The 22,101-nt window shown below is 47.8% G+C and overlaps 2 protein-coding genes across 4 annotated transcripts; one reads left to right on the top strand and one right to left on the bottom strand.

Moving 5' to 3' along the window:
• Window positions 1–393: 393 nt before the first annotated feature.
• Window positions 394–19,812, bottom strand: Cntrob (centrobin, centriole duplication and spindle assembly protein). Of its 3 annotated transcripts, none has more exons than XM_051180292.1 (19): window positions 19,044–19,812; window positions 18,150–18,234; window positions 17,857–17,941; window positions 17,272–17,428; window positions 16,293–16,409; window positions 15,859–15,975; window positions 15,447–15,545; window positions 12,501–12,737; window positions 12,043–12,189; window positions 10,244–10,377; window positions 8,461–8,586; window positions 7,874–8,036; window positions 6,528–6,786; window positions 4,670–4,824; window positions 3,585–3,648; window positions 2,674–2,844; window positions 2,401–2,533; window positions 785–857; window positions 394–541 (listed from the first exon to the last, which is right to left on the bottom strand). In XM_051180292.1, the coding sequence occupies exons 1-19, from the start codon at window positions 19,314–19,316 to the stop codon at window positions 419–421; spliced, it is 2,718 nt and encodes a 905-aa protein (XP_051036249.1). In that variant the 5' UTR covers window positions 19,317–19,812; the 3' UTR covers window positions 394–418. The 3 variants fall into 3 exon arrangements, with proteins under 3 accessions (XP_051036249.1, XP_051036252.1, XP_051036250.1); XM_051180295.1 differs by having other exon boundaries at window positions 17,857–17,920; XM_051180293.1 differs by having other exon boundaries at window positions 17,857–17,938; window positions 19,044–19,811.
• Window positions 19,813–20,289: 477 nt separating this feature from the next.
• Window positions 20,290–21,945, top strand: Trappc1 (trafficking protein particle complex subunit 1). The gene is made up of 4 exons (XM_051180291.1): window positions 20,290–20,494; window positions 20,632–20,702; window positions 21,063–21,201; window positions 21,651–21,945. Exons 1-4 carry the CDS (start codon window positions 20,396–20,398, stop codon window positions 21,777–21,779), a joined length of 438 nt encoding a protein of 145 aa, XP_051036248.1. The 5' UTR covers window positions 20,290–20,395; the 3' UTR covers window positions 21,780–21,945.
• Window positions 21,946–22,101: the final 156 nt, after the last annotated feature.

Below are 22,101 nucleotides of genomic sequence, written 5' to 3'. Positions count from 1 at the left end.
AAATGCTTTAAAAGACAAAACTTTCTCCCCAGCATCAAAAGTTTTTCTCAGACATTTTATACAATAATTTACTTTTATTAAAAGTTTGGAAGTTTTGATCACTAAAGTAATACATACATATTTATTTTAGAAAAAACAAAATGTTTAAAAAAAGAAGTCACTCATAATTCCACTACTGACCTCTGCAGGCACACAGAGCCTCAGCACTCATACTGTAGTCACACACCAGTAGATTCCATATAGTTCCTAACAGGAAATAATAAATACATTCCTTAAAAATACTCAGTTTCTTTACAAAGTAGCTTCCTACAAATTCTCCATTTTCCTAGTTCCTCTGATACAGACGGAGACTACAGGGCATTTACTAAAATGAACGGCGAAAGGGGGAGCAGAACAAGGCAGAGGAGAGAGTGGGGTCTCATCTCCAGACACCTCCCCTACTCCTCACGCTGCCAGGGGCAGGGTGCCCACTTTTCCTCCGTGCAGGCTTCTCAGTCTTAGGGGCTGAAGCAAGGCGCCGAGGGACAGCCTGGGATGGGATCTGAGAAGTGAGGGGAAAGAAGCAAAGTCATCATTATATACCCTCACCCCCTCACCCCACCGCCAATCTCCCGCCACACACACAGGAAGGGCATGGTGTGAAAGGCCCAAACCAGTGAGCTCAGGGGAAGGAAGCGCATGTGCGTGTGGTGTGAGTGGTGGAGAAGCCAGGAAGGGCGAGCACTGAGGGGACCAGTCAGTCAGTCAAAGCCCTGCTCCCCTGGTCCCTGCTCACTTTCCTCACCTCTTTCCGGGGGATCTCACCCAAGCGGGAGTCTGTGTTTCTTCTGGGGACAAGCTCCCCTTGACCATCAGTCCTGCCATACAGATCAGGGGTGTGAGTGAAGACGGGCAGGGAGCCCCCAATCCACACAGCTCTGCACAGAAACTGGACCGCTCAGTGGGGAGAGCACTTATCCTGCAAACTCAAGGCCTCAGCTCAATCTCCATCTCCCAGAGAGAGCCCTGAGAATGGGATGGAAGGGCAGACTGCTGGAGGAGACTTACTGGGACCTAACGAGCTACTCCAGACCCAAGCTTCTAAAACTGGTGTGATGAAATATGGAGGCAAAAAATTGGAAAACAGAAAAAGTTTCGGAATAAGGCACAACCAAACATTAATTAAAAATCAAGCCCAACATGAGTTCCAGGCGTTTCTGGATGGCATTGCATTGTGAGACTTCACTGCAGCCCTGGTTCTGAACACACAGCAGGCCTCTTTACTCTGCGCCTGCCTGGGACATCTGGGCTCCGGCTCCGTCCTGCTGCACACTGTCAATGACAGTGTTCCTAGTGGACATACGAAGTTTTCTGCTCTCATGGGAACAACGGTTTAGTTGCAGAAAACAAGGACTGTTTCTGTACGTGTGTCCAGATGCACACGGAGCCTAGAGACTGGACGGTCTCCAGAGTTGCTCCTCAGGAGCTGCCCACCTTAATCTTTTTTGTCTTTTTGAAAAAGGGTTTCACTGTGTGCCTGGCCTCGAACTCACAGAGATCCACCTGCCTCAGCAATCCACGTGCTGGGATTAAAGGCATGCGCCACCATACTTGGCTACCTTAGTTTTTGAGACAGCATCTTTTACTGGCCTGGGCTGAACGTTTTGGCTAAGCTGGCCACAGGCCAGTGAGCCCCAGGGTGTTACAAGTGTATGCTGCCACATCCAGCTTTTCTGAGTTCTGGGGTCACACTGAGCTCTTCCTGGTATTTTGAGCTCTCTCTCCAATCCTGTCATCCCTCATCAGGTATCAAATTAGCATATCTCTGGGTTGTATGCACATGTTTGATTTGAAAAATTGTTGTCTCAGTCGATCACTTCAAGTTTCACTTTTTAAAAAGTCAAGGCAGGCATGCTCACACACGTCCCTTTAATCCCAACACTTAGAAGGCAGAGGCAGGTAGCTATCTGAGTTTGATGCCAGCCTCACCTACCTATAAAGTGAGTTCCAGAGTAGCTAGGGCTGCAGAGTGAGGCCCTGTCTCAAAAATATATAATAATAAAAAAGCAAATTTCTTTACGATTTGCTATGAGCAAATGTTTGATTTGTTTTTGTTTTTCTTAAGTCATCAGGTAAAAAGGGCTGCAAGTGAAAAGTTTTAGAAGCCCTGCACTAAGTAGACAGAGTTCCTGGCATTCTGAATTTGAGCTTCTGGGTGGACAGGAAAGAAAACTGGGTACAGATACAGAAATCAGCAGAAATGGAAGCAAAGAGAGGGAAAAGTGTGAATGTACCTGTCATCCTCATCCCTCCCCATCCCTAGAAAAGGACAAAAGCATGCACTCAGTGGATACACTGGGCCTGGTCACCTCCTAATCCAAATGCCTCCCTTGGAGCTCTTCCTCCCTCCCAGGCTCATACCCGCCATGTTCCAGCCTCTTCAGGTAGAGTAGCAGGTCCTCAGCAGGCAGAGCGCCCCAACCCCGAGCCTGGTACAGTCGTAACAGCTCAGATACCTCCATCAGCTGCCTTGGGGAGCTGAGCCCATCCGCACCTTTCAGACAAGTGGACTCATTACCCAAGGGCTCCTCTCCCAGCCTTCATCCCATTTCCCTAGAAATGGAAAGGACCAGACCGCAGGAAATGGGCGGAAGCATTCCCTTTTCTTTTCCTGGCAAACCCTGGCCTGCTTACCTCTCTCTGGGGAGCCAGTGCTGAGACCACTGACTTGCAAATGGGATGAGGGAAACTCATGGGCCCTGAAGAGACTAGATGCCATGGCTAGGGGAACTTTAGTTTTATGGACAGGAGGGGGAAGGCGTGGCACTTGAGGAGCTTCCTCCCAAGATGAGACAGTCCGAGGACCTACCAGCAGGAAAGAGAGATAAGAGCAAACATGGGATAAGCAAAAACCCCAACAAGGCTGGGCGTAGCTCAGCTCACAGAGTGGCTCAGAGGCGCTGAGCTCAGTCCCAGACAATAAAACTGGGCATGCACTCTCTGTGCCTGAGAAGTAAAGGCAGGCATCAGAGTCTACAGACACCTCTGACTAGTGAGATCCTGTCTCTGAAAGAAAGTGACAATCCTTTCCCCCAATAAAATTTTACTATGTCATGGGTAGTATGGACTCCAATGGTCACAATGTACTACAGCATAATTATCTGGACACTTAAATACTTTTAAATTTAACTGTATTAATTTAGCTGTTACTAATAAACTGCAAAGTACCAGAACTGTTTCTAACACTACCAGGGAAAATATAAATTAATTTAGAAATAGAATCCAACAAGCCAGGCACTGAGACTCACTCCTGTTAACCCTGTATTTGGGGGGACTAGGTGAAGCTAATGCTGTGAGTTCATCCTGATTTACACAGCAAATGTGAGGCCAATCTGGACTACAGAATGAGATCATGTCACAAAAAATCATACAGAGAACTATTGAGACCTTGTTTCTAATTCAGATTTGTTTTATATATAGGTAAAACTCTTTGGTAGTTACTGGAGCAGAGTCAAGTCCTACCTCCAAGCTCCTATTTCATCCTAGATTACCAATTCCCACTACTTCTAGGCCCACCCCCGACCTTCTTCAGAGTTGGGACTCACCTGATTTAGGGGGCAACAGGTCAACAGAGTGGTTTTCATTGCTCTGAGGTGCTGTCTCCAGCAGCTGGGGAAATAAGACAGGATGTGAAACCTAGGGTCTGAGGGAACAGAGGTGTCTACGGCTAGGGTCAGTGGCCTAAGTTCCAGAGGGAATTATGGACTAAGAATGAGATTAACTAATAGCTGGGATGAATAACTGGACCTAAAAAGGGAAGGAAGGGGCTAGGGAGATGGCTCAGTGGTTAAAGTGCATGTTGAGCAAGCATGGGGACCTGAGTTCAATTCCCAACATCCACATAAAAGCTAGGCACAACTAGCATACGCCTTTAGTCTCAGCACTGGGAGGCAGGCAGATCTCTGTGGGTTTGAGGCTGGCCTGGTCTACATAGTTAAGTCACAGGCCAGCCAGGGTCACATAGTAAGGCTCTTCCTTTCTTTCTTTCTTTCTTTCTTTCTTTCTTTCTTTCTTTCTTTCTTTCTTTCTAGTTTTTCTGAGACAGAGTTTCTGTATAGCCCTGGCAATCCCAGAACTTACTTTGTAGACCAGGTTAGCCTTGAACTCACAAAGATCCACTTGCCTCTGCCTCCCAAATCCTGGGATTAAAGGCATGCGCCACCATGCAGGGCTGAGGCCCTACCTTAAATAACAACACCAACAATAGCAAGGTATGACGAAGGGTGGAACAACTTTGCAACCTCAGCACTTGGGAGGAAGGAAGAGGGAGATAGGCTAGTCCTGGGGGCTTGCTGGCCAGTCACTGCAGCCAATCAGTAAACTCTAGCTTCAGTTAGGGACACTGTCTCAAAAATAAATAAGTAGATAAAATAAAAAGATTTAGAACCCCTAGAATAAAACTGCTGACACTGTCTTCTGGCCCACACACTTCATGAGTGCAAGTGTAGGCATACCATACATACATACATACATACATACATATATACGCAAGAAGCCAGTCAGGCATAGTGACAAACCTGTGGTCCCTGCACTTGGGAGACTGAGGCAGCAGGAACAGTGTTTGGACTGGACCCTAATCTAGAGCAAATGAGTCAGTAGGTAAGAAAATGGAGTTCTGGGTAGTTCTTACCTGCTGCAAAAAGTTCTTAAGGCCTTCGAACTGAGAAGCAGGTGGCAGCCCTGGTTTTAGGGAGCCATCACCATCAGATCCAGGGTCTTCCTCAGGAAATGGCCGCTCTGCCCTGTGGTCAGCAGTGAAGGCTTCCAATGCAGAGAAGGGTCCAGCTGTAAAACGAGACAGGTGCCTTGGCATGCATGTGTGCTGTACATGGAAGAAGTCTCTCCAGAAATGAACCTACCAAACGTGCCCAAAGGAAAAGCACTATCAAATGGAATAGTAGGGGCTGGAGAGATTGCTCAGTGGTTATTGCTCTTCCAGAGGACCTGAGTTCAATTCTTAGCACCCACATGACAGAGAGGTCAGAGAAGAACGTAGATCTGCTTTACTACTCCCTTGAGACAGAGTCTCTCACTGAACCTGGAGCTACAAGCCCCAGGGGCCCCAACCCTCTAGCGGCCGAATGGAAATGGCACCCATAGGCCCGTAGGGAGTAGCACTATTGGGAGGTGTGGGTTTGCTGGAGGATGTGTGTCACTGGGCTGGCCTTTGAGGTCTCAGATGCTCAAGCCAGGCAGTGTCTCACTCTCTTCCTACCTCAAAGGCCTGGACTAGAAGTGGATTCACCCACTTCACACCAAACAGAAACTCTCTCACAGGTGTGCCCTCCATTCTGGGATTGTAGTCCATCCCAGGTATAGTCCAGTAGGCAGCCACTCAAAGGCTGCGGCAATCAGTGATGGCCTGCACCACCCTGGCCTTCACACGGGTGCTGAGGTCTGAACTCAGGCCCCAGTGCTTGCACGGTACTTGCCAGCACTGTCCTCGTCTGGGGCAGCAGGGATGAGAACCTAGCACCTCGTACAAGAGGCAGGCATTCCACCAGTTACAGCTCCAGCCATGGGCCTTGAGCCCCTTACCCTCCTGCCTCCACCTTTCCTTCTTTTTTTGATAGGGTTTCATGTATCCCAGGATGGCTTCAAATTCACTTTGCAGGGGCTGAAGAGATAGGTTAGTGGTTAAGAGCATTTGCTGCTCTTAAATAGGACCTGGGTTCAGTTCCCGGTATTAGCATGATGGCTAGTCTAACTAGCCACCTAACTCCAGGTTCATTCAGGGGATCCTACGCCCTCTTCTGACCTCCACAGGCACTAGGCATGCACATGGTGCACATATACACATGTAGGCAAAACATCTATACACCTAAAATAATAAACATAATTTTAAAGCACCTGAGGGTGACCTTGAACTCCTGACTTTGATCTCCACCCACTGAGTGCTGCTGTGGCCATTGGGTCGCTTCTGCAATCCTGAGGTTTGAAGCCAGAGCTTCACACAAGCAAGGCAAGCTTGACAACTAAGCTACAAACCTCAGCACACTGTTCATTCTAAATTCACACTACATTGGCATGTTCCACCTGCAAGCAAACCCTATTCATCCAAGTCACAGCTCACTAACCAGGGTGGCCACCAATCAAAGTCAGCTCATGGACAGATGAGTACTGGCACTTGGGTAATTCAAATTGGACCTAAGAAACTATTAAGTGTCAAGAGCCTAGGCTAGAGTCAGAGTCATGACTGGTCAAGTCTATAAATAAGCCAAAGTTATAAGGAACGAGAACCACTAGTGAGAGAGAGGGGGGGGGCGGTAGTCTTTTGCGAGGCAGTCAGGAGAAACGTATTCCCAGAGAGGTGACACCATCACTGTTGGTGATGGCACCCACTTCTGACTGCAGGTCTCATTAAGCTCATGGACTTCTGTGATGTCCTCTTCCCTTCACAGAATGAGTTTCTGTTCCCTGCAACTCATGACTGGTAAGACACCAGCAGGGTGTTAAGGAGAACACCAGTGTCTTCAGGCCTTGGTTACCTGTGGGTGGACCCACATCAGGCTTGGGCTCCAGGGGCTGGAAGGAGTTCTGGTTCTGGAAAGAGGGTCCCAGCAGGAGGCTAAGATCTGGGGAGGCGCTACAGAGAACAGAAGATGCTCCAGGCAGATCATCCCTCACTTCTCGGCTTTGTTGCAACACAGGTTTCAGGGCCACAGCCATTGGAGGCATGGCCCAGATCCTCCTCTCCCCCTTCTCTGGCTCCAGAGGCCCAGGGCTGGAGGGCTCAGCTGGAGGAGCCTGGCCAGGAGAGAGAAAGAGAAAGCAAGCTCACAGCCTGGTGGGACACAAGTCTCACTCAGTACAAGTAATTGAATATGATTACAAGCTATGCAAAATCTCTTCAAGGAGACTGACTGGGTATCGTCAAATTTCCATCAAATTTTAAACTGATTATTTTTCATATTGCAATTCTATTTCCAGAATTTTATAAATTATATATTATATGTATTTTAATATTTATTGTGACACTGTAGGTATAAAATACAGAAAACCATTTCTGTATCCAGGAATACGCACTTGGTCACACACAAAGTTATACAATTGTAGGCAGAGGGTGGCATCTGGTGTGAGGGGGAGAGGCAGGGAGATGCTGAAGAGAGCAACTCATGGCTGCCACTGGGGGAGGGGCCTGGGTACAGAGGGCTGGGTCCTGGGAGAGGATAGAGGTTACTTTTTTACTGTGCACCTTTTAAAATTTTAACAGTTTGGATTTTTGTTTGTTTTTACTACTACATGTTACTAATTCTAAAACATTGCAGTTAATAATCACATCAAAAATAATAGAGATGCAACAGAAGACTAGGGTATCCACGACTTGGTGCGTGTGATTGTGCATGCGTGTGTGTGGTGGATGCGTGTGTGGAGACCAGAGATCAACCTTGAGTGTAGTTCTCAAGTAGTCACTTTTGTTTTTGTTGTTGTTGCTGGGGATTTTTGTTTGGTTGGTTGTTTTGTTTTGCTTTTCCTTTGAGACAGAACCTCATGTAGCCCAGGCTTATCTTGAATTCACTATAAAGCTGAGGACAACTTCGAGCTTCTGACCTTCTGCCGCCACCTCTCCACAAGCAACTGTGACTAGCTATTCATTTTTGTTTTTAACATGGGTTTTAGGGAATGAAGTCAGATCCACAATCTTGGAAAACAAAAACCTTACTGACAGCTAACTCCAAAGCCTTATCAACAACTTACTGCCATAATTAATTTGGCCATTATTCTACTGGGATCACAGAGCTATTCCCAATGGACTGGGGCCAGTATGGTAAGTTATGGCCATGGAAAAACGGTTTAGCTGGGCAGGACAGCTCTTCTCTGGGACAATGCCCACCTGAGGGTTGGAAGGCAGGAGCGTGGTGCTGAGCAGCTGGTTGGCCTCATCCCAGTGGGCCTGCAGCATAACTTGGAGCCTCTCTACCAGCTCTACCCGCTGCTCCTCCAGCTGCTGGGTGCCACTCTTCAGGTCACGCACTCGAGCTTGCTCCCTTGCCAGTCTGAAGAAAAGAGAGCAGCTGGGGACAAGGCTCAGTTGGTACCTGTCTATTGTAAAAGCCCAAGGGTCCCCATGGGAGGGCAGGGTGCGGCAATGCACATAGGGATCCCCAGTGCTGGGTGAGAGCCTAGAGATCCCAAGCGTTCAATGGCTAGACAGTCTAGCCAGATTGGTGAGTTCCAAGTTCAGTGTCTCAAAAAACAAGGTGAAGGAGACATCTGACATTGACCTGTGACCTTCACATCATCCAAAGGAACACATCCAAACACACACATTAAAAAGGTGACTTAGGGACTTTAAGGGAACAGAGGCCAAGAAGACACAAGCCGGGATGTGGTATCCGACCTCCAAAGTTACTAAAGATTAGACGCATGCATGAGGGAAGGCCAATCATCTGAGAGGCCGCTCTTCACCATCCCCAGTACCTGAGCTCGTAATCCTGAGTCACCTGCTGTTGCCGCTCCTCCCGCTCAGCCATTTCTACCTTGAACTGAGCCAGCTGAGCGGCCAGTTCCTGTTGGTGCTGCCCACTGAGTTCCTGTAGCTGCTTCCTGGGAAGGCCCAAGTGAGAAAGAAAAAAAAAACAAACAGGCTAGAGACAGGAGGTAGCACCAGGGTGCTGGAGAGGTGGCTCGGTGTCTAAGAGTGTGCCATGTACTGCTCTTGCAGAGGACCTAAGTTCAGCTCCTAGCACCAACACCGGGCAGCTAACAACTGCTGCCAACTCCAGCTCCGTGGGTCCAACCCCCTATCTGGCCTCCACAGGCATCTGTACTTGACTGAACATACCTAAACACGGACATTTTTAAACAGAAAGGTGTGATCGTTGAGAAAAAGACAGAATGTGTATAGGTAAGGAGAGATGTGGGGAGCCTGACCAACACAAGACATTCTCAGAGGCCCCATGAAAGGACAGAAAGAGCATTAGTTCTGTGTCCTTGTCTCAGAGTGGACTTGGCAAGGCCAATTTAGGGCTGGAGCTAGGGTCTCCTCAGAGAGTCAAGGTTGTAGTTTCTGGGGACTTGACTCTTCCCCCTGGGCTGTGGCTATCAGTCCCTAGGCAGCTGTGTCTGAGGGATCCTGTGTTCTCTTTGCCAATATGTCTGACTTAGCTTACTGCTGACCTACCTTTTCTTTCTTTCTTTTTTTTTTTTTTTTTTTTTTTTTGAGACAGGGTTTCTCTGTGTAGCCCTGGCTGTCCTGGAATTTGCTCTGTAGACCAGGCTGGCCTCAAACTCAGAGATCTATCTGCCTCCCAAGTGCTGGACCACCACCACCCAGTGATGCTATACTTCTTAATAAACCTGTTTGACATACGTCATCAGCTTATGCAAGACCTGCTGGTCCCAGCAAGTGCATTTGTCATCTTCATTTTTCATCCCTGGTGTTCCTACTTGACACCTCACCATTAGGGACCCTTATTCCAGTGGGTTCAGGTCAGGGACACAGACAGCTGCAATCACCTGGCCTAGCCGCAGCACAGGGACAGGTAAGAGCAAAGCAGATACCACAGAGTGGCTTCCCCAGAGACTGCAGCAGGGATTCATGGGAATCAATAGATTAGCCCATCAGTTTGGTTTGGTTTGTTTGAGACAGAATCTCACTACAAAGCCCAGGCTCATCTTAAATTTGCAATCCTCCAGCCTCAGCCACCCAAACTGAGATTACAGGATTGTAATCCACATCCACTTGAAAATGACATAATAGAAAGCATTTCCACCAAGCTTGGTGTTACACGCCTTTAATCCCAGCACTCAGGAGGGAAAGATGGGCAGATTTCTGTGAATTCAAGGCCAGTCTAATCTATATACAAAAAAAAATAAAAACAAAACCAAACAAACAAACAAAAAGGAAGCCCTTCCAGAAGACATGGATGAGGGATGGAGTGACAGAAGGCTGAGGTAGGAGAGAGGTTCTCATCATACACAACAGCTGTGAACACTTCAACACTATCCCAAAAAAGGAGCTGGGAACATCACTGTCCTGCCACTTCTGGACAGGGCTGTGCCTTCTGGGAGAGAAATTTCATATGCCTCTCCATAAGCACTTCATGGAACTCTCCCAAGAGGGAGCATCTTAGATCTTGGATGGGATGCAAAGCATGCTGGGAGTCACACTGGAAAAGGGTAAGCAGCTCTCAGCACATGGGCAGGAAGCTAATGACACTTGCTGCTGCCAGAGAGGCTCCATCTAGTAAGTCCCAAGTACCTGTGATGGTCCCTGAGGGAGGCAGCCTGCCGCACGCTGTTCTCTTGAGCCTCTGCCAAACGCTCTGTCACCCGCTGCTCCAGCTGTACAGCCAGCTCTGACTCCATCTGGATCCGCTGGCTCTCGTACCGGGCCTGGGAGTGAATTAGAGTGGACTGGCTGTCGGCTCAACTCTGTTTGAGTTTAGTCTTCTATGCAGTGGAAATGTAAACAAAGCCAGTACCAACAAGCCCTTATCCGCCTCGAGGGTGAAGAACAAGAAATCTGCCTCAGAGTGACACAGGTTCCCTTTCTTTCCTGAACCGTGAGACACATCATTTATGCACACAAAAGTAAAGTGGCTTTGAACAGAAAATACAGATATATTAACCCAAGGGAATGTTAGAACAATCTGCAGTATGTGTCTGAACTCAGGAGGCATTCAGTCAGTCGTCTACAAAAGCCACCTCCATTCCCTCCCCTCAGGCCTCCAGCTCACTGGTGTCTATCTGACGGCCACTTCACTTTGGGAGAGCTCAGTTCTAATCCCACAGTGGCTGTTTCTCCATATATGTCCTTTGTGATGTTGCTGGATTTCCTGACTTGTTCTCAGAAACTCTCCAACTGGCTCTTAGCACACATTTTACACATTAAAACAGAGGCCCACAATGGTCAGAACTAAGAGTGTTCCCAAGTCAAGGCTCTTCAATGTCAGGTTTCATGTTTCATGTTGGTGCCTGGTCCACACAGAGACCAGAAACGGGTATTGGATCCCTTAGAACTGGAATTACAGATGTGTCCCTTGAAAAATCAGCCAGTACTCTTAACCGCCAAGCAATCTCTCCCGCTCCAGAAAGGTTTTTGGCTATTGTTTTAACCAGTACTGGGAACTGAACCGGGGTTCAATCTCAAAACTCATGTGGACGGAAAATATTATTTTCTGACCTCTACAAGTGTCATGGTACATATTCACCCCACCCCACCCACACACACAGAGATACCAAATATACAATGATAAATAAAAAATTTTTGCTCTGTTTTGCTTTTGGAGACTGTGCAGCTTTGGAGCCTTTTCTGGAACTAGCTCTTGTAGATTAGGCTGGTCTCAAACTCACGGGGATCCACCTGCCTTTGCCTCCTGAGTGCTGGTATTAAAGGCGTGAACCACTACCACCCAGCTGATAAATAAAAATTTTAAAAGATAAATAAAGTAGGGACTGAAGAGAAGGTTTAGCAGTTGAGAATACTGGCTAATTTTCCAGGGGACCAGGGTTCAATTCCCAGCACCAACATAGCAGTTCATACCTATCTGTAACTCCAGTTCCAGGGCTTCCGACACCCTCACACAGACATGTGTACAGGCAAAATATTAATGAACATAAAATAAAATAAATTATACATTTTTAAAAGGATAAATAAAGTAATGATAAATATAAAGCAGACCATTACCAATTGGAGTCAGGTCTAACAAAAACTTTCAACTGCTCAGTCAGTGTATGCAATAAGTGGGTATCTATCATCTCTTTAAGAGCAGAGTAAGGGGAAGATGCAGTTGGGATGTATTGTATGAGAATAGTATAAGGTATTTCACATTTAAACTTTTGTAGTCTAAAAGTAACAGTAAGTCAGATCACATTGTGGGACACTGTCCTTCCATGAGGATATAGTGCCATTTAAGACAGAATACTACTGAATTAACCAGTGATAAGTCCCAAATACCTGAGATGGGCAAATCTTCCACAATTCCTACAAAGTCTTTGTATGTGCTCAGAGCTGCTTTCTCAGCTACAGAAAACCCCTCTGAGCCCTGTGCTGCTCACCTGGACCAAGCTCATCTCCAGCTGCAGAGCGTCTCTCTCTCTCCGGACTGTGTCCAGCTCCCCCTCCAGCCGCCGCACCTCAGATTGCAGCAGTACCAACTGGTGCTGGGCCTCCCGGGCTGCCTGCGCCTCCCTCTGGCTGTTCCCCTAAGGAAAATCTGGTCTCAGTGCATGTGCCTCACCTCCTAACTCCTGGTTGCTGGTTCCAAGTCACACCCCATCTTTCCCTCCTCCCATTTGTCCTGTTTCCCCATCTCTGCTGAATGTCACTCTTTGGCCTGCCATGTATCTGTTGCTCCAAGACCTTCACACTGGTCCTCAACTCCCAACTTTCACGTGTAACTCTTCATTCTCCATCCTTGTTCCCTATTGACCTCCATCTTCCGGCATCTCATCCTAGTCAGTAATTTTCCCAGCGTGTGTTTCCATTTCCCAACTCCTCCAACTGCCACTTCTACCTTCTCTCTTTCCAGCTGAGCCTGGCCTTCCTCTTGCAGGGCCTGAAGGTGCCCCTTCAGCTGGTGTTCCTGCTGGGTCCAGGCTTGCCTTTCCTCTTCTATAGCAACTTGAAGGGCTTCCAGCTTGCGGTGCTCATTGAGCTGCCCAGCCCTAGCCTCATCCCGCTCTTCCTGGAGGGCCCGGCACTGCTGCTGCTCCACCTCCAACCTCAGAGTCAAAGCTTGCCTTTCTTCTTCCTAAAGCCGCGGGAGAAGGCCAACTTCTTTAGTGTGTCCTGAGAGGCCTGGCAACCACCCCATACAATGTGAGTGCCAAGGACTGTGGTCACTAGAACCCGACAGTTGACTAGCTAACAGGATTATAATACAGTGGGCAAGAACTCCATCCCACAGATCCCCCAGAAGGAATGCTCACCAGGTACTGTAACCCTAACAGAAGCCCAGGGCTTGACAGTTACAGGTCCTGGGGGTGGGGAACCTACTACCGCTATCTTGCTAAGTGGACTGATGTCAAAATGTCTTCTAAATATTCATGTTTAAGGGTTAGAGAGATGGGTCAGTGGTTAAGAGCATTGGTTGCTCTTCCAGAGGACCCAGGTTCAGTTATCAGGGGCCTGAAGCCTTCTCCTGGCCTCTGTGAGTACCAGGCATGCACAAAGTGCACAGACATACATGTAGGCAAATCAACCATACACATAAAAATTTTAAATTCATGTTTAAACACATTTATTTAGCCAGAGAAGGTTCATTGTGCAGGGGCAGCACTTAATTTGGACACTCAGAACTGGAGACAACATTGTGAGTGACTTGGTAGTAAGTGCTCAGCCCTAAGTGGGGGCATCCATATCGCTATCCACCTGCCCCCCCACCTCCCAAGGCTCAGGAAATGGCATGAAGAGGGACAGAGTGGAGTGCTGTCGAATGCTGTCCATTGAACACAGCATGGCACTTGCATTCATGGTCACGGCAGCCATGGTCACCTGCATAAGATCTGTGTGTAACCAGCCAACAGCAGGAAAGGTAGCAGCAGCTGCACTAAGCGGGTTACCCAGAAGGAAAGAACTTGAAGGAGACATACTGAAGGCCCTCTGGGGGTGGGGGGTATGGAAGGATTTGGGGTGCATTTATCAAGACACATTGTTTATATGTACAAGTTCGGTAAAAATAAATAAATAAATAAAATATAGTCTATTTTAAAAGCAGACCCACCTTGCCTTCTTGCCAAGTGAGGGTGCCACAAGAAGTTACCTGCCTGCAGGTCAGAAACAACCCACCTGGCACGTTGCTCCTGGCTTGTAACCTTCACATTTGAGAGAAACTTACACTAAGACAGGCTATGTGTGAAGGGGAGCTGGAAAACCTTATTAAAGGAAATGTAAGGTCAAATGAAGATTTAACATATCATGGGCTGTGAATGTGTGATATAAGCACACTACTTCTTATGGAACTTTCAAAACAATTTAAATTTTTTGGTTTTTTGAGACAGAGCCTTGTTATGTAGCTCTGGCTGTCCTTGAACCCACAAAGATCTGCCTGCCTCTGCCTCTGCCTCTCAAATGTTGGGATTAAAGATGTATGCCACTGCACCTTGCTGATAATTTTTTAAATAAAAATAATAAATATATAAAACTCTGTCCCAGAGTTAGATAGATCTGGGTTTAAATCTCAGCCTGAATCCTACTTTTCATATTTGTATATTATGTGGTTTTGAGTTAGAATCTGGCTATCTAGCCTGGGCTGAGTTTGAACTCATGATCCTCTTGCCTTAGCCTCCCAGATGCTGTGATTACAGGTGTATGCCACCATGCCCAGTATACTGTGTGTTCTTAGGCACACATCATTATCTGTAAAAGGAAAAAAAATCAACATTGTTCATCTTGTGAGGATTAAAGTAAAAAGTAGTGTATAAAAAGCATTTAGCAATGTCTGGCACCTAGCAAGTACTTAACAAATAGCTATCACCATCATCATAAAAAAGGAAGAAAATCCAGCCTCCTCAGGAGCAGGTCAAGTGGCTACACCATTAGCACCGTCAGGTATAGTTGTTTAACCACAAGCATCAATCTACATGTAGCAAGCATGTGTCATGAAAGCCACAAGTTCCAAGCCTGGCTACTAACTCACATAGGTATTCATGTGCTCTAAGACTTCCAATGAGTTTCATACTATACTGTTTTAGGCTATATAACCCAGCCCAGTTCCCACACCTGAGTGAACAAATCACCTAGGAAATTTCTGAAACCTATAATGTATCTGTTGAGTCAAAGCCTCTAGGGGCAAGAGACTGAGGGTGCCACTCAGTGGCAGAACTCTTGTCTAGCATGTATAAGGCTCAAAGATTCCAGGGTCCTCTGGCTTTTAAAAGTAGGGGAAGGGTTCTAGGAAAACCGTGTGTGTGTGTGTGTGTGTGTGTGTGTGTGTGTGTGTGTGTGTGTGTGTGTATTTGGAGATAGGGTCTCACTAGGGGAAGGGTTCTAGGAAAACCGTGTGTGTGTGTGTGTGTGTGTGTGTGTGTGTGTGTGTGTGTGTGTGTGTGTGTATTTGGAGATAGGGTCTCACTATGTTGTCCTGGTTGGCCTAGAATTCTCTATATAGACCAGCCTAGCCTCAGACTCACAGAGATCTACCCGCCTCTGTCTACCTCCAGAGTGCTGGGACTAAAGGTCTGAGACACCATACCCAGCTCCTCAGATGGGCTAAAGGATCATTTTTAATAAGGATATAATTTTCAGCCTCAAATTGGCCTGGCAGCAGGCCTTGGAAGAGGGGGCTGCCCTCGGTAGACTATCTAACAGAACTAATACTCTGAGGATGTACCTGAGCCGCACTGCCCCAGCGCCACTCAAACTGCACACTCCTCTACATCATCCCTCAGATGATGTAGAGCCCTCAGGCCTCTAGACGCGACTAAGGAGCCCCGCTGTGGTCACCCAGCCGCCTTCTCACCAGTGCCTCCCTTTCCCTCTGCTGCAGTCTGCTACTCTCCTGCTCACGAGTGAGGGCTCCCATGGCTTCAGAAAGGCTCTGTTCCAGGCGAGTTACTGTCTTTCGGGAGAGAAAAACATAGAACCATGAAAATGCCTGTACTTCAGAAATAGTAAGCAGTGTAAACTTGAAGCCCCTGTGTTGACTAACCAACCTATGGCACCAAAGAGAAGATGGTGTGAAGTAGGAAAGACTGGGAAGCCACCACTAATATAAATCTGACAGTAGATGCAGTAATAGTAGAGGAAAGGGGAGAGAAGAACGGCACTATGAGTAGAGGCCAGTCTTTCGGGAACCCTAATACCAAAGCCATTTCCTTCCATCTAGACATCTATGGCCTAGGCTCTAATGCCACATAAGCCAGGTCTCTGACCTCCTGCTGCTTGCTTCTGGTGAGTTCTGCTGCCTGGCGCTCCTCTTGAAGTCCCCGAAGCACCTCTGTCCGCTCAGCTTCATGCCGATTCCAGCCCTCGACCACTCGAGCCAGGGTCTCAAGAAAGGAGAGTAAAATGGAATTTCAAAATCATTTTTTGCCCTCTTTTCTAGAAGTTATAGCTACATCCTTCTCCCAAGTCAGAAAACCTGTTCATCCATCTCTGCCTCCCGTTAGAATGCACACACAGTGGTTAAGCAGTGTATAGCGGTTCACACCTATAATCCCAGCACTTGGGAGGCTGAGGCAGGATGGCCACAGGATGGCCACTAAAAGCTCAAAGGAAGACTATATAATGAGACCCTACCATCCCCCATTTACACTTCTACAGTTCCCTCCAGGGAAAGACCCACCGATGTTCGACACCCTGTCACCTTATCTAGTTGTTCAATCATGATATCTTTCTTGCGGTCAGCAGCCACAGCCACAGCTAGCTGTTGTTGCAACTCTAACACCCGAGTCTGCAGGCTCTGAATGTGGCGCTCACAATGCTGGAAAGAAACATGAGGCTTGTGAGTGCTGTTCATTCTTATTGTGAACACAGCACCAGACATTTCAGCATCCTTAGGAGAGATTGGTTAGAGTCAGGAAGCTCAGATCCCCAAAACAGACTTGTTTGAAAAGGAAGAATCAGGGATCCTGGAGCACAAGACCTCCAAACACTTTCTTCTACTAGCTCAGGAAATGGCTGTTAGCTCCCATGCTCTTCCCTTTCCTAGATTTTCCATAAGCCAATTGGCAGAGGTACGGCAGCAGCCTACACTGCAACTCTGAGGAGCTTACTGATCACAAAGCAGAGAGCCTTTCATTTATGGCCCAGCATTTAAAATAATGGGGAGAGTTCCAAAATTGACAACCAGTGATTCTGCCTTTTCTTCATTCTTGTTCATCTGCCTGCCCCTCCAGACATAAGGCTGGCAGTCATGGAGGAAAAGATCACTATATCACCCATAGCTTTAAAGCTTTCTGCAAGCCAGGGAAGTTCTTATCCATTCAACAAACATGGAATGCTTCTGGTTTTTTTTTTTTTTTCTTTCCTATTAGGAGTAGTCTAGACCTTAGAGAGCCAGTACTGAATAGGACATGGTACTGACTCTTGAAGAGCTTAGACTTTAGAGGGGAGAACAAATAAGATGTGTGTGAATGATGAGCTGCTGAAGGGAATCAGGGATCTGATGATTCTCTGCAGGGAAGGTGGTACACTTTACACAGGACACTTACTGAGGGCCTTTCTGAAGACACCCTAGAGCACAGACCCTGCCTGCAGGCTCATAAACTCCCAGCCCCACTTTTCCACCCAAGACTCCTAATTTCTAACCTTGCCACTTCCAGAAGAAAGCCTTTGCCTCTCACCTTGCGGCGAGTAAGCTCTGAGTCCAGTGCATCTCTCAGCCCCTGAAAATCTGGGGGGTTGGCAGGAGGCCCTGGCCGAAGGCTGGTATAACGGGGAAACAACTCTTCCAATGCCTGGGCTGAGCTGGATGGTGATAGATCTTGCAGAGGCCGAGTGCTGAGCAAACCAGATAGAAACTGTCAAAACTGGGAAAACCTTTGAAATCCACTGATCCTACAGTGCCTGTTTATACATCAGAAAACCAAGACCTAGCACATGCAAGAGACTTGCCCAAAGTCATAAACTTAAGCTAAGGAGAGCAATCAATAGCACAGAGGCCTGTGATCTACTCCTGATGCTCTTCCCCTAAAATGCCCCTAAAATGAGGTCTAATAACAGCAGAAATGAGCGTATTCTTCAAGAGGAAGATGGGCTAAGTAAGGACAGAGAGAGCTAAGGACTAGACAGCAAAAGATGAAAACTCATGACAGGTTTCTGAGGTTCCCCAGAAGTGAAAAGTGATGACAAGGGAACGAGAGAGGAGAACAACAGCGAGTGAGCTGCAGCGAGAACTCCAAGGCCAGGGGACCTCCTACGAGACTCACTTGAGCAAGGCAGCTGTGCTGTCGCTGTCAAAGGAGTCCTCTTCCCGTCTCTCGGAGCCAGTTCCTGGAATGAGGGGATCCTCTGCTTGCAGCCCAAGAGACCCAGAGTAAGGAACAAGTAGGAACAGGAAGAGAGGCCATTTGAAAAAGTGTACCCCCACCCCCCCAAACCTCTCCCCAGAGAATGAGTGCTTTCTCTTCTCAAATCTCACCTCAGAGGTCTAAGTTCCCGCTTCCCTTCTGCTCCTACACCTCAGCTTTCCTCTAGAGCTCTAAGGAAGGGGCCAACTTACGAAAGGTCGCATCACGTGAGGTATGGAGCATGGTCTGGAGCTGACCCCGAACACTTTCCATCTCAAAGATATGCTTAGACCCATCCTAAGGGGAAAGCCCACAGAAGTCATACTTAACCTGTATCATCTATATTCCACATACCATCCACCAGGGTAGACGGTTCAAACAGGACTTAGCAAATCGAGGAAAGTTGTTAAACCCAACAAAAAAGATCTTAACCTTGAACCCAAAACCCGAATGTTCACAGAAGCCAGAAAGGAGAATGTGTGAATAAAGCAGCAGGTATAAAACAGGGCTAGAAGGGACTGCTGTCAACTGCGGAGCAAATGCCCTGTCTGGAGGAGACTGGTGCAGCTTTTCTATTGGATCCCACACCTTGGCAGACCTAACCTGTCTGTGGACTAGTGGTACCTTTTCCATTGGTGACACTGACTACCTTCTCTGAAACATGCATTTTAATGACTTGTATGTCACATTTTGAACAATGCAATCAAAACTTGCAGCTGAAAAGACCTTTGCATGTTTTGCTGCTGTCTTTAAGTTGCTTCTGTTTTCACCTGAGTCCAAGAAACCTAATCCCCACTTCCAGTACACCAACCTACTCTACAGTGCAGATGTCTGAACCATGCAAAAAAAAAAAAAAAAAAAAAAAAAAAAAAAGAAGAAGAAGAAAAAGAAAAATCCAAAACACTAGAAACCATCATTTCCCAAGTAATGTGGTTTCATGGCATTCCTTCATTCACGTCTTCTATGAGACAAAAGCATGAAAACCTGTGTACTTAGGAGATAATTTAAATCTAGTAATAGATTCAAGGCACAACAAGCTAACCTGAAAATCTGAGAGCCTAATGCTTTCTAATGCTTGGAAGATCTCCACTGCACACCTCTCTCACCTTTTTCTTCAAGTTGTTCTCCAGTCCAACGGACAAGCTGCGACTCAGTTCTTGAGCCAAGCTGTCCAAGCCCTCATTAGGTGGTGAGGAGGTGGAAGATAAATACAGCTGTGCGCGGGCTGTTGCCTCCGCTTGACGGCTGAGATGCAAAGAAGTATAGAGCTGGGAGGTGACCTCTGAGGACACCTGATTCAACCCAGGAGGCTCTGATGAATCGCTCAGGAGGTCCTCTGGCTGGAGAGGAGAACCGGGGCTGGTAGCTGCTGTAGCCATGTACAGTGAAGGGACAGCTGGACACAGCAGAAAACTGGCAACACCTGGCTGTTTGGAAAGTTTCCAAACTTGTGGATAAGTTCACCGAGAAGGAAGATTTGTAAGAAGGGAGGAAGGCCCTTTGGTGGATCCTCAGTAAATAGGAGTATCAGGTCCTCCTGGTAGGAGGAGTGTCCACTGGCTCCAGAGGCCATGGAGAGGACAAAGACATTCCTTCTTCTGGAAACCACGAAAGCAAGGCTTTCCAGGTAAAGGACAGAAGACCTGCAGGGCAACGACAACGCTAAAGTTCCTTCCTAACGGGAACTCTGGAAGCGGCAGATCAGCTTCAGCACCGGCTAACTTTTTCACACTCAAAATGTGCAAACACAGACCCCAAACCAAAGTGGAGCCAATGTCTGTCCCTCAATTGGTTTTATGCAGAAAGAAGCAAGACTTCATTGCCCCTAATTCACCTGTTCCACCCAGAGTCGACTCCCATGTGGGAAAAAAAAAAAAAAAAAAAAAAAAAAAATCTTCCCTACTCCACCCTAAGAAATCTCTACAAACGGCCCTAGAATGCACGCGCCTCCCCACCACCTAGCACGGCCCGCCTGGGATCCTCTACCGCGACCACCCGATTCTGACTGCTCTGAGCATGCCGGCCCCTAGTTTGCCAAGATGAAGAGGACTGTCCCCCTACCCTACAACCTCGACAGAGAAAGACCAAAGCACACCCCTTCCCAGCGCGACACTCTGCTCTCAAAACCGTTGGCAACCTCCCGCCCACCGCCTGCAGCCCCGCCTCCCATGAATTACGTCACACGCCCGCGAGACCACGCTCTCCACACCTCACTAGGCTTCAGAGGCCTGGGTGCGCATGCGTGAGGCATCGGTGAGCATGCATTGGCTGCGGCAGAGAGGCGGAGTCTGGCTCTGCTAGTGCGGCTTGAAACACAGCTGGGCTTTGGAAACCGGAAGTAGCTTGTCACCCTCACTGGCAATTCCGGTGAGTCCGGAGGTGTGGATCCCACCTAGCTGAAGAACCGGGTCCTATAGAGTCGGGTGCATGCCATCGAGCGAGGCTCTTTATCTTGCAGATGACTGTCCACAATCTGTACCTATTTGACCGGAATGGAGTGTGTCTACACTACAGCGAATGGCACCGCAAGAAGCAAGCGGGGATCCCTAAGGAAGAGGTGATCGGAGGGTCCCGGCACACTCCCAAACGCACATCGTCCCAGCCTAGTCTCTCCTCTCCAAATCCCGGTTTCTTTCCACTCCCATCCTGTCTCATTCCATAACCGAGACCTAACTCTACCTCCTCTCCCTCTAGGAGTACAAGCTGATGTATGGGATGCTCTTCTCCATTCGTTCGTTTGTCAGCAAGATGTCCCCGCTAGACATGTACGGTAGTGTTAGAGGGTGTGCTGAAGGGAGGGCTAACTAGCTTTGGGAGTGGGAGATATTAGTTTTGGAATGTAATTGGCATGTGGCCCCAGAGAGGGGAGGGGGACGTAAGAGAGAGAGGGCTGAATCTGGAACAAGAGCCCGAAGCTGGCAGAAAGGGCTGCAGGGAGAATCTGAGAGTAGGCGGGTGAAGGCAGCAATAGCTAAGTCGAGGGGTGGGGATGATGGTAGGTGTTTTTATTCAATGAGGCTGCTACAAACCATCTGTTTATAAGAATAGGAAGGAGTTGACCTTGAGGGGATCACAAATATTTCTTTGGGGGTTATTTCACTCCTGTTCAATACCCATTTCTGCAGGAAGGATGGCTTTCTGTCTTTCCAAACTAGCCGGTACAAACTCCATTACTATGAAACGCCCACTGGAATCAAGGTTGTCATGAATACTGACTTGGGCGTGGGTCCTATTCGAGATGTACTACACCACATCTACAGTGCGGTCAGTGTCAGCCAGGAGCCCTCCTCCCAGAGCCCTAGGAGCCCCTCAAGTTTTCTGCCCTAACCCTTCTGTATTATATCCCTGTTGAACTCAGTTTTCTCCAGAGCCTTCAGCTCCTTGAACAGGAATAGCTTTTCCTAAGGGATAGGTTGAGTGGACTTTAATGATTTAATTTTAATTATATGTATGTGTAGAGGGTGTGTGTGCATGTGAGTACAGGTGTCTGTGGAGGGCAGAAGAGGGTCATACATACAAGCAGTTGTGAGCCAGTCAACATGGGTGCTGGGCACTGACTATCCTCTGCAAAAGCTATACGATTTCTTAACCGATGAGCCATCTCTTCAGCACCCCCCCCCCTTGTGTATTCTTACGTCCCTGAGGTTATACCAGGTTGGAGATTGAAAATGAGAAGTGTCCCAAATCTGGCTGACACACCCTCCTCTTCACAGCTGTATGTGGAGTTGGTCGTGAAGAATCCTCTGTGCCCGCTGGGACAGACTGTGCAAAGTGAGCTCTTCCGCTCCCGGCTAGACTCTTATGTCAGATCTTTGCCCTTCTTCTCTGCCCGAGCTGGCTGAAACATCTACCTCGCCCCTCAGAAGACTCTGTGACTGTCTGGACCCTTCTGACTTGTGGCACTGTGAACCCTTCCACCTCCCTAACTCCCCCTAGAGTTTCACCCTGAAGGCCCCACCACCCACTGCCTCAGGTCATAAGAATGAAACTCAAAGGGTCCTTGACAGTTTTATACCCTGCTTGACTCTGTGAGAAACAAAGAATAAACTTTTTGTCACCTCCTGCTGCCTGAGTGTTGAGTTTCTGTGGCCCCCTCCCCGTGTGACTCCCCCAAAGATGAGAACTAGGGTAACCACGCATCCCTGAAGCCTATAAAGAGGTTTT

This window comes from Phodopus roborovskii, unplaced genomic scaffold (assembly GCF_943737965.1).
Source record: "Phodopus roborovskii unplaced genomic scaffold, PHOROB, whole genome shotgun sequence".
NCBI lineage: Eukaryota > Metazoa > Chordata > Mammalia > Rodentia > Cricetidae > Phodopus > Phodopus roborovskii.
This window is presented reverse-complemented; position numbering and strand designations above follow the sequence as displayed.